General features: G+C 51.7%; 1 protein-coding gene across 1 annotated transcript; it reads right to left on the bottom strand.

Annotated features, from left to right (window-relative positions):
• Positions 1–285: 285 nt before the first annotated feature.
• Positions 286–7139, bottom strand: ADIPOQ (adiponectin, C1Q and collagen domain containing). Its single transcript, XM_013956768.2, has 3 exons — positions 7084–7139; positions 3307–3550; positions 286–2303 (listed from the first exon to the last, which is right to left on the bottom strand). The coding sequence occupies exons 2-3, from the start codon at positions 3515–3517 to the stop codon at positions 1777–1779; spliced, it is 738 nt and encodes a 245-aa protein (XP_013812222.2). The 5' UTR covers positions 3518–3550; positions 7084–7139; the 3' UTR covers positions 286–1776.
• Positions 7140–11945: the final 4806 nt, after the last annotated feature.

Raw genomic sequence — 11945 nt, 5'->3', positions numbered from 1 at the left:
TGGCCAGTGCTTTCAGTAAAGCTTTCTCTGAAATACCTTGCATCATGGACTTGGCCACAATGGGCCAAACTATGCACTTGCACATTCCTGCGTCGCTGAGTCTGGAGTCCATGGGAGCCCAGCACCTTTGGGAAAGTTTCTGTTCTATTAATGTTTCAACCAGCAGATGGTTTCTCCAGTTTCCCTGCTAGATTTTTTTTTTTTCCCCGAGCAGCCTGGTGAGGGTAGAAAAATGTCCCTTTCTTTAAACCCTTCCCAATGACACATATAATAATGCTGGTGCATTCTTACTGAGAGAGTTTTTTATTGTTATTATTTGTAATGTGGTAATTCACTGGAGTGTAGAAAATGCTGCTGTTGGAAATATTTTCAGTTGAAGTTCTTAATGCTGTTCTGTGCTTGTAATAATACATTAGCTCTGATGTGTGTTAGCTTGTTCTGAAGCTTAACAGGAGTCTTCTTCTTTGAACATATCTGAGAAGCTATCAAATCATCTTTTAGCTGAAAGTTGACAAACCTCCTTGGAAAAGGAGTTTGAGACCTGGCTGTTACTAGTCTCAGTCTTAGTACTCTTCACAGCATTGAGCTAACCTTGTGGAGAGCTGGGGCAGATCCCAGGTGTTAATCCTGGTAGCCCTTTCAGTGTGTGAAGCTGCACCAACTGAAGCCCTGCCCAGCTGACATGCTAACCCTTACTAACGGCATACTTACTGAGTGGGAAAAATGGTTGCTTGTCCTCAACTTCCGACTGCACTTGGGAGTTATTCAGGTAGGAGATGGGACGGGATCTTTCCTAGCTTGCCCCATGCCTACAGCCTCCGAGCTGAATGAGATGGCGTCACTTCCAGGGCCAGGGCAGTGATTTGGGAAGGAACATCTCCACCCTGATATCTGCTCTGCCCAGGAACCTCGAGGGGCCTTCTGCTTTCTGGGTCAGGCATCATGTTTGCAGGGGAGCTGCTCTCATTTCCCAATGTTGCCAGCTCTGAGACCAACACATCTGTAACCACTTCAGGATGCCCAAAGCCATGTGGTCAAAGGGTTGCTTTTGTTATGTAGCCTTGTGGGTGTTCATAAGACTTTTCAGACAAATAAAAAGAGAAGATCCCTGCCCTGAGTATGCAGTCTAAATTAGAGATAATGTTGGGTGATAAACATAAAAGGAAAAACAGAGGATTAAAATCAATGAGAGGTGCAAATCTGAATACATGTAGGGATCTGGGCTGAAGAAGGGAACCAACAAACCGTGGGCGGAAGTCAAAGGCCCTAATAAGATAGGGGGTTTCAACAGCAAAAACAAAGCCATCTGTTGCCTGTTGAAAATGAGAACAGATACAGTTTTCATGAATAACTTTCTCCCTGTTCTACTCAAATTGTAAAATGTTGGCTGAATTGTGTGACAATATTTTGAATGAATTTTTAAGTGGTTATTTTAAATTTTGTATTTAAATGTAACAATTATTTTACAGTTTTAAAATTTTTTTAAAAGGCCAACCTTATCTCAGGAGTTACTGTTTCATGATGTGTTAGGAAGGGTGTTGAACTTTGGGCCCAGATTTTTGCGAGGAGAACAAGAGCGGGGGTATGAGTGAACTCTTGGTCCCACTGAAGTCACTTGTGTAACCTCATTGATTTCCTGGGAGATAGGATCCCACCCTTGGCAACTGTAGTACCCACAAAAGACAATTTTCCAAGAAGTATAGTATAGCTGTGGTGCCCTAGGACTCAATTCTGGGGTTAAGCCACCGTGTCCCCTCTTGTGTACAACCTCCTGCTTTAATGGAGATCCAAGTCTGGGTAAAGGAGGAATCCCATGAAAGTAGAATCGTTGATGTTGTCGGCGTAGACGCCGTTGTTTTCCCCTTCCCCGTACACTTGAAGCCAGACTTCTTCCCCAGCACTGAGGTGAAGCAACACAGAACCGCTTGCTTGGTCGACGTTGTTCTTCTGGAACTGGTCGTAGGTGAAGAGCACCGCCTTGTCCTTCTTGTACAGGCTGACCTTGACGTCCGACAGGTACACCGTGAGGTGGTAGGCGAAATAGTACATGCCGGGGATGCTGCAGTGGAACTTGCCCGTGGTTGCGTCGTAGTGGTTCTGCTCGTTGTAGAAGATCTTGCTGAATCGGATGGGGACGTTGGGGTGAGGGGCTCTGCCTGCAAGCCCCACACTGAAGGCAGAGCGGTAAACGTAGGCACCTTCTCCCTTCTCCCCTTTCATCCCCGGGTTTCCTGGAAATCCTCTTGGGCCTTCAATTCCACGGCTTCCTATTTCGCCACTGTCGCCTTTGCGGCCTTGCTCACCTAGGGCACAGAGTTGGGGTTGTTTGCACTGTGCTGACGGCTGCTACACGCTGCCCCAAAATACAGAAGGAACAGCTCGACATTGTGAAATGAGGGTTGTGTCCCCTAAGTGAGGGCAGGGTTGCATGAGGAGGCATAGGGACGTTGCCTCTGTTGATGTCAGGAGAGCGTGCCTGGTGCTTGTCAGGAAGAGAGGGTGAATGGCAGAGTTACCTGCATGCAGGAATGTTGCAGGACTGTTTAGGAAAGGTCAGATTAGTTCAACATCCCCAGGACCAGAGACAGCAAGTTTAAAACCCGCTCCACACCACGCTGTGGTCCTCTCTGTGACGGTGTGGCAAGCACTCCTTCAGGCACTGCCATGTTTGTGTGTGTGCAGAGCTGCTGAGAGCAAGTGTCTGGAAAACCTCGTTAATTAAAAATGAACAACCAGCCAAACCAAACCCTTTGACTTGCTGAGAGCAGCCGAAGCACGGGCAGTGCAGCAAAGAAAGCAGTTCCTCCCCCTGCACCGGTCTCGAGAACTAAGTGCTTTGTTACTCCCAGCCACAGGGTTCGTTTGCTTTCTGGCCTCTTTTTTTTGTCTTGTGCTCTCCCGTGTTTAATAAGAAGAGACATGTTGTCTATCTGAAGACAGCTGAGAGATTTGGGGTTTACTGGGCACTCGGGGAAATCACTGGTAGTCTTTCTGTTGACCCCCCCATAAATATTGTATCTGGTTCCTGTTAAGGTGCCTGTCTACCCTGAAGGTCTGGAGAGGCTCTTGGGGGCTGGGTTTCGTGCTTGGAGTAGATGGGTGCTGCCCTGAAAGGGGAGGACAGGGCTGAGCCCGGCGCGCGGGCGCTCCGCGTCTCGAGCCTCTCCTCCTGCATTTTCCCACGGGTGGGTGCTGGGGGGGCGCGCTGTGACCCCCCACCCCATCCACCCGCTTGGGGCTCATGGGGCACAAGGCTTGGGTCTGCCGTGGGCTCTGGGGGTGGCGTTCCCAAAGCTCCTCACCAACCTTGCTCGCCTTTCTCTCCCTTTAGTCCGTCTTTGCCGTCCTTCCCGTCCCGGCCAGGGAGCCCGTTGTGGCCGGGGTAGCCGGGTGCTCCTCCCATCCAGTTGGCACACGGCGCTTTGGGGTCAGGCTGGACCTCCTGCGCGGCCGTCTCTGTGCCGTGGAGGGTCGCCAGCAGCAGCGAGCACAGCAGGAAGCGGGTTGCGCCCCGCATTGTGGATCCCGGAACGGACAACGGCTTCCTCACCTTTAAAGATAAAAAAAAAAAAAAAAAGAAACAATGGAATAACAGAGGCACATGATAATAAACAAGGAGTCTGAAGTCTGAATCAACATGCCCAACGGGAAGCGATTCCGCGTGGTGGAACGACCCTTCCACGTTCAGCGCTCTTCTGGCGCGAGCTCCAGCGCGTGGGGTCGGGATCAGGCCCCGGGAGCAGCGGCTGGCCTCGGCCCCGGGGAAAGCCGGCGCGGGGAGGAGCAGCCCCAGCAGTGCTTGCTCCCTGGTGCTCGCGGAGCTCCTCCGCGCTGGTGCGGCCGTCGGCGAGCCCGGCAGACGTCCCGATACGCGGGGCCGGTTTCTCTGCGACGCTCCGCGCAGTTCGCGACAGCGCGCTTCACTGCCCGCTCGGCTGAGCGACCGGCCGGTTGAAAGTACGGATCTGGCAGCGCTCGTGTCAAATCCCCCAGCCTTTGCGCTGGGCAGGTGCTTTCTTGCTACGGACAGAGTTTGCTAACCGTGGTCTGTTTGATGTTAGCAGAAATTACAGTCAGTTTCAATCGCTTCCGAGTGACACTAACTTTAATACTTTTTTCCACCGGAGTTATGTTTTGGGACTAAAACAACACAATTTGCAGAGTGCCTAGGAATTGCAGAGCCTCGTTCTTCCTTCGAACCAGCTGCGTTGCTCCGCAAAGCAATTAGTGCAGCTTCCCAGGCGAGCTGCTTGGTAATACGCTATGGCCAACTTGAGGCTTTGCTCTAAGGCTCGCGGAGATCGATGGGACCTTAGCGGGTTTTGGATCAGGCTTTTAGGAAGCAGACACTTTAAAATGACGGTTGTTGTGTGATACTGCTCCCTGGGCAGAGATTATACCCTGGAACAAAAAGGTTATGAGGGTTGTAAGTGGCATAATGGGCGATAAAAAAGTGAGTAACAGCATAGCCATTAGAGTCCCTTAGCTTTGTAATTTCCAAGAAAAATAGTATTACAGAATAACTCCTTTGATGGGTTGATTTTCCTTGTGAAAGCTATTTAAGTGTCATATTTTAAATAATGTCTTCTTAGCTCTGGCATAATGGCTTCCAAGGAAGTTAAACAGCAGAGGTTGCCACCATTTCAGTTTTGCAAGACGTGGGGGGCTTTAAAGAAAATTGCAAAGCTCTGCATTATAAGGCTCCAGTAGGCAGTAACAAACAAACGAAAAACGGGGAAACCTTAAAACTGTGCCCATTTAGCCTGGCTCTGCCGCTCTAATGGCTGCGCTGGAGCCGCTGCAACGGGGACGTCGCCCTTGTCTGCAGGCAGCTGCGGGGCCGAGCTGTGCGACGCCTGGGTGTTTGCAAACCGCGCTAGCTGCTGAGGCTTGTAACTTAACAGCATTACTGTGTCTTTGTGCTTTGGCAAGAAAAAGGCCGTTGTTCCTTCGGAGCGAGGGTGTCGCAGAGCCTTCCGAACCGGGGCGGACAAATGAAGCGGGTCTAGAAATCCGAAAAGCTGTTTTTGAGGAGGAAGCGTCTCTGGGAGTGTCTGGCAAGCTGCGGCGTGCATACGTGGGCGCGCTGTGAGGCGGCCGCTTGGCCGGACCCCGGGGACGGCGCACGGAAAGGCCTGCCGTGCCGGGAGCGCGGGGCCCCGCTCCGGCCCCGCTCGGCCCCCCGTGCGTGCCTCCCTCGCCTCGCCTCGCCTCGCCTTGCCTCGCCAGCCAGCTACTTGGCTGTGTGACTGTGCTGTGAAAGCACGATAGAATTAAGTAAAAACCTGTGCAAAAATTGCGTTTCTTGAGCTGTGTTTTGGTGATCTTGTCTGCGGTTTGTTCCGTTTTCTCATACGCTGCCTGGAATCGGAATAGCTTCGCAGTCGCCGCGATGCGTGCTCAGCGCACAGCCCAGCGCCGGGCCTTCTGCCGGTGCGAACTGCGACCCTCCTTTAGGTTCGGAAGTGGTGCAAACCTGAACCAGCAGGGCACCAGGTCAGCCGCCGCCTCGGGCCCGGGGAAGAGGCGTACCGGCCCCGGGGAGAGCAAACGCGTCTTAAGCGGCCTTCGCTCTGCGCTGGCGCATCGGCGCGTCGGTCGCAACCCCTGCAGGTCGGTGCCCGCTCCGGCCCGGGGAAGCTCCCGGCTTGGCTTCTCCCGAAGGCGAACCGCAGCGCTCGAGGCCCGCGGGAGCCCCGGCGGGGTGGCGGGCGCGCTGCGCGGGAGGAGGAGGAGGGAGGGCGGCGGGGGCAGGTGGGCGCCCAGCACCCGCCGTTCCCCCGCCGGGCCGCTGCTGCCCCGCGCGGGCGGTGCTCGGGCCCCTCGCCGTCCCGGGGGGCAGCACGGGGGGCAGCAGGGCAGGACGGAGGGCAGGACGGAGGGCAGCCCCCCGGCAGCGGCCTCTCCGGCCCCCTCCGAGGCGGTGCACGGCCCGCCGTCTGCCTGCGGGGCTGCTCGCTGCCGCGGTTGCCTTACGCTGTCTGTTCTTCTCCCTTCCGACATGAAAACCAGTGATATGCAAATACAAAATGATTTTCATGAGGAATTGCTATAATTTGACACTAATCGTAAGTGCTCTGCTTACCTGAGAAACTAAATTCTCTGCTATAAGCATGTCTCATGTAAGAAAAGTTTTAAGCTGTGTTTGCTAGGGCTGAGCTAGAGCAAAACTACAGCTATAACAGCCCGTTACAAAGTCTTTACCGTTTCTTTTTGTACTTCAGTCTGACACTCATTAACCTAATATGAAATGATCTGCAGATGTGGTTATGTCTGAATGTCAGCTGTACATTTTTGGACAAGTAATAGATAAACTAAGTACTTTTAGTGCTTTTCAGTTAACATAGAAGCTACCAAGGGAATAAAAGCTCCTATGCATTATGTAGAATTTATTTATTTATCAGCAGATATATCATCCATAAGAGCAACACCATTAATAAGTGCTACATGGTGACTCAGACTGTGATTCAGAATTAAAATTTCATATAACACTATACATACTTACATATATATGAGAGAACACTTTTCACAAAGCACAGAAAAAAATCAAGCTATGTTTCCCTGCTCCGATATTTCCTCGCAAAAGGAACTAACCAGTGACTTAGATTATGTTAATCTCTTTCCTTTTTGTGATCACTTCTATGCAGTATAGATAGCATACTTTCTGCCGGAGCGACAGTGGTGACTTGCTCCATGGCGCTCACGGCTGAAATCGGAGGAGCACGGGTCTCTGGCTATGAGCGGATACAGTTTGGCGAGATCTGGACCCAAACCAATCGTCCTGGGATTCTTCTAGGAAAGAAGTGAATCGAAAGCGCGGCACTGTTTACGGTAAAAGCCATGTGTTTCTCGCTGTTGCTCCTGACCGCTTTTGATTTAGGCGTTTTGATCTTTAAATGAAGAATGTTTCTAGAAGTAGGAGTATAAATCTAAATGAGATCTGCTATTCTTGGTTTAAAATAGTTGCTAGCTATTCTGAGAATAACTCTAATAAAGGAAACTTCCTGTGAACAGAAAAGTCTTTATGATTCAGCCCAAAAGAAGAGAAAACAGAACTTAAGGGGAAAAAAAAATCATGCTTACCAGCTGTTTTGAGTCCTAGTTGGCTTGCTGCAGTCTCTTTGGAAATGAAGTCCTGCTACTGCATCACTATCCCTAAGGGCATGAGGAACTGTCAGCTAAGATACTGTATTTTCCATTTGCTATTGCGCATGCTGATTTAAAAGTTGGGATTTCCCATTAATTTTTCCTGGCCATCACTTAGTTTATGGCCACTTATGTAAAATCCAGTCATGAAGTGAGAGCTTGAAAGATATCCTTAAAGGGGAAAAATAGTGGTTTGGAAATTTCGAAGGAACTGAAACAGAAATGGGTTGTTAGAAAAGTCTGTATTTGAAAGCTGAGTTGTCAAGGGCTTGACTTTTACAATCCCTTGTGAACAAGCTGCAGCTCAGTGTAAATTGGGAAATCTTGTTAGCAGCTGATGGAGAAAGTACATCTACAGACTTGCACTAACACATCTGAATGCGTTTTTTTTCGATGCGTCAGTAAATGAATTATTGTGTGAGACGCTTTTGCTTCTCTTTTAATAGCGAGTGCCGTGCCAGTGCGGAGGAATGCGCAGCGGCTCCCGGCCCCGCCACCAAAGAAGGGAATCGCCCAAGGAAAGGGGCAGCGCTGCTGGGGAGAGAATTTCACTTTAAACAAACCAAACCAAACCACTTAGTCCTTCTAAGCCACTGGCACATGTGAGTCCTGCTGTAAATCTTCAGAGTAATTTTAGCCCTATGGGTGGTTTTCAACCTATCACAAATTCTGGATTTAGGCCAAAACAAAGTAAGTCTTTTTTTTTTTCCGCTGTGCATCTTGCCTTCCTAACTGGCAGCTGCGGGATGTTGAACCTAAACTAGCTTAGGCTCTCCTCTCCGGTCGTTCCAGTGCAGGTCACAGTTAACTAGATGTAACCTAGACAAACCTCTCGCATTAAAATTGGATGAGAATAGTTACTCTGCACAGGAAAGGATGCGGGGGTGCTTCTCTACCAACGCAAGTTGCTGCTGACCCTGCTCCCTACACACCACTAGAAAAAGAGGTGCAGTCCTCAGGAACAGGAAAAATTCACCCAAGTGAATGTTAACAGGACAGTTTCCCAAACTACTGAGTTGTCGTAAAGAACTGGCTATCCAGAAAGAATAAAAGGATATTTAAATAAATACATAAATAGTTTCTTCTGTGTGCAGCTGAGAGTCAGCAAGGGTAGGTTATAAAGCATAGAAGAGAAGAATGAGAAAGGGAGGAGCTGTGAGAGAGCTACTTTCTTTCTCCCTTATTTTGGTCAAGTTGTTAGTCCAGCATTTGAAGAATTTGCTTCTTTTTCTTTCTCCCCCCCTCCACCTCTTGACGATGGTTTTTCCAGGCAGTGTTGAGACTTAAAACAATCATCCCTCATGCAACCCCGGTAAAATGTGACGGGGATCTAGCTGGACCCGTAGTATTCTTGTAAATGTAGTTTGCTACAGCTTACAGCGAGGATCCCATCCTGTTAACATAAAACAACTTGCCCTGAATAAAATAGCGGGCTTTGCAAGACCCGTTCCCGGGGCGCTTCGAGGTCCGGCCGGGCGCAGGGCGGCGGCGGCGGCGGCCCTGGTGCCTCCCCTGCTCCCGCGCAGCATCGCCGGGAGCTCGGGGCCGTGCTGCGCGGGCAGAGCCTGGGCGCGCTCTGCCCAGGGTTCGTCTCGCCTGCCTCAGACACCCCCGGAGTGTTGTTTCCTGAGGAATCGGTGGAGGAGTGGGCTCTGGGAGCTGAGATTTGAACTTCCTTTTTGTAAGCAGAGATTAGTTTTTCAGCTCTCTCTCCCCTGGGTGTGGGCAAGAAAACTAGACTGCTTTCTATGCCAGCTCCTGGCTTGAACTCCGAAATGCATGATTTGGGTATTTTATTGGGCTGCTAGTATTTGAAAATCGGACCTGAGGCGTTCAAGAGGTAACGTTCCAACTAAGGAATGGCATTTCGGTGCAGTTAGAAAAACACCACGGTGACAAACCACTCACTGGTCCAGCGAGCCGTTTCCCCAATGCTCTCGCCGTTCCAGGAACTGTGTGGAAGCAATGCTGCGTCCGTTTTACGTCGGGAGCCGCAACCAGCGGGCGCGACCCCTCGACGCGCTTGCTCCTGTTCGTGTCTGCTGGCGCCGGCTCCCGTTCCCGCTGCAGAGCGAGATACTGCAGGATGCGGCGAGCTCCGTCTGGCTGCGCGACAGGAAAACGGGCAAACCGCTCTGCGTCCTGCCCCGTGACAAGGCAAGCCCCAAACCGGGACGAGGCCGGCGGCGCCTGCGGTTGCGGTGCTGTTCAGAGGCGGGCGCTCCGGCCGGGGCTGGGGGTCTTCTCGGCACGGGGAGAAAGCTGCCGCCTGAACGATGATTATTAATTCCCAAAATACCTTCTCCTATTTACACGGTAGGCACCAGGTCTGCAGCGCGGGAAGCACTGCCGGTGTCTAATTTAGCCAGAAGTGTCTGGGTGAGTCTGACCTGGTTTTTCTCTCTTTGGGCCTCATCCAAATGCAAAGATGGATCCGAGTTTTCACTGTGAATAAAAATAAGCAGAACGTTATATTTAGCCATCTATAAACAGGAATAAAACAAAGCGGGAGGCGCTCGTTGTATCAGCTGTGCTCTGCGAGCACCATCACGTTCCCTGCTGGGACGACGTGGTCAGGGAAGAGCCAGCCTGGCGCGGGCAGCGGCGAGGTGGCAGGAATGTGCCATTCCTGGCGAAGCCTTGCGGTTGCCCAGGTCGGTCTGACCCTGCAGCCCCGGAGCCTCCCCTTGCAGCGGGAGCCGCCGCCGCTGTCGCCTTCCCACGAGGACCGAGCTCGCTGGCACGTCAGAAAACGCTATTTCTGCGAGCGCGGGGCTGCCCGCACCGAGCTGCCCGCACCGAGCTGCCCATGGCAGGACGCTGCAGGTCCGGCACCAAAGCCCAGCGGTCAGGAAGCCCTTCGCGGCCCCCCAACAGCAGCTCTCCCCCGTCAGGTGCGCGGCATCGGGCTTCCTCTAGCGGCTCATCGCCAAGGGGAAGAGCAGCCGGGGCCGGGAGCCCTCGCCCTCCGCCGGCCGCGGGCCACCGCGTCCCCCCGAACCCCTCTGCCCTCGGTGCGTGAACAAGTTTCGCTGCTTCTGAGCCAAGCTACCAATTTCTCGGCCCATTTCCCACAGACAGACGGGCTCTTTTACTCCCCTGCAACAGGCAGCTGAGGCAGAAAAGCTCGTGCCGGGCTGGAGCAGTAGCGTCTTCTGCTTCGCAGCGCTCGCGGACGAACTTCCTCCGGCTCAAGGGATTTCTGCTCGGCTCCCGGTAAGGGATCTTTGCACATCAGGGTTTCTCGTGCAGAAAGGGCCGTAGACATGTTCGTTTGGGAAATACGGACCTGTAAATATGACTCTCAGCTTCTTCTCTTAACATTACAGCTGGTCCCAGAGTGCTCATTTCTCCATGGGAAGTTTGGGTGCCGCTTTGGCTTAACTTTGCTATGTCCGCCCAGAAACAAAGCCAAATATCTGCACGCTGAGCCTTCAGGCCTCTTGGGCTATGTGTTACTCCCTCCAGCCCCTGTCATCTCACACGCAAGCATACAGCTGAGCCAGTGTGCTTCAGCACAGTTTAGCCTTGTTTGGGGATCTGGTTTGGGATGGGAAGTGACTGGGCAGGGAATAGAGTGAAAACCTCAAATATCTGGTATGCAGAGAACTCCTCCAAAATACTCCGGTGAAAACTTCATCACCAAACTCTGCTTCCAACGGTGAGCTCATCTTTCCTGTGGGAACCTGCGAGAATCGGTTCCCCAGCTCACCCTGCAGCCTGACTCTGCTAGCCACCCCGCTGAGATATTTAATGAGATTTCTGCTTGCCCGTTAAAATCAACAACTCAAGCCGGGCAACTGGAAGGACAGAATTCAGATGAAATAACCTGAATAGCTGATAATCATGCAGTCACCTGAAGCCTAGTTGCGTGCATTGAAAAGCATTTTCAAAAATACATACGTTATTTATTAAGAGAGCATATCTGAATAATTTAAATATCGAGAAGAACCGTTTTCTTTGCATAAATGAATTTCCACCTTATCCGAATCAGCAAGTCCCTTCAGCTGTGTGTTCCCGACAATAGATGGTGCTAACGGCGTTTCCCAGCTGCAGCCTGCGCGGCAGCCTCTGCGGGCCACAGCCGCTGCCGGAGGCCAGCGTGCAGCCCCGGGATGCTGCTGCAGCTTTCCGGAGAGCCCGCTTCGGGGTGAGCGAGCTCCCGGTGGCCTGTGCTGGGGCTTTGCTGCCCAAGCAAACCCTTCTGAGCGCGTGACCAAGCACGCCTTCCTCCATTCATTCAGCCCTGAGTTTACTGCCTTTCTAATGAGTGTTTCTATACCAGAAACCTCTTTTTGTACATTCAAGTCTATTTTGCAGTCATCCTCCCCCTGGAAAAGCTGCCTGCTCAAATGAGCAGCGAGCGGTTGCATGGTGGCTTCCTGCTGGTGTTTCAAGACATCAAGAATGTAGTCAGCTTTTGATGGCAATATTGGCAGAAGGTGCTCCTGCATTTTCCGTCTGCTCGGTCCAGCCACATCTGTTTCCCCATCTATTTGTGGGACTGTACTGTGCACAGGATCAGAGATTTGACCCAGCCTAAAATAAAAAGGAAAATAAACAGGTATGGTTTTTGTTTGGGTCTTTGCTGTGTTGGTACAGCATGACTGAGGGACAGAAAAAAGTGGGAGCCGGTGGCCTGTTTTTCATCACTGAGGTGCTGAGGGACAGAAGCGGCAGCATCCTCCACTGGCCACACTGCGTAGCCACGGCCTCATCACTCCCCTTCACCACGAGGCTCTCTGCTTTTAGAGCCTGTACCTGGTGCTCTTGATTTGGAGTAAAATTGTTGCTGGGAA

The sequence above is a fragment of the Apteryx mantelli genome, chromosome 9 (assembly GCF_036417845.1).
Source record: "Apteryx mantelli isolate bAptMan1 chromosome 9, bAptMan1.hap1, whole genome shotgun sequence".
NCBI lineage: Eukaryota > Metazoa > Chordata > Aves > Apterygiformes > Apterygidae > Apteryx > Apteryx mantelli.
The sequence above is the reverse complement of the archived record's forward strand: the minus strand, read 5'-3'. Positions and strand labels throughout refer to the sequence as shown.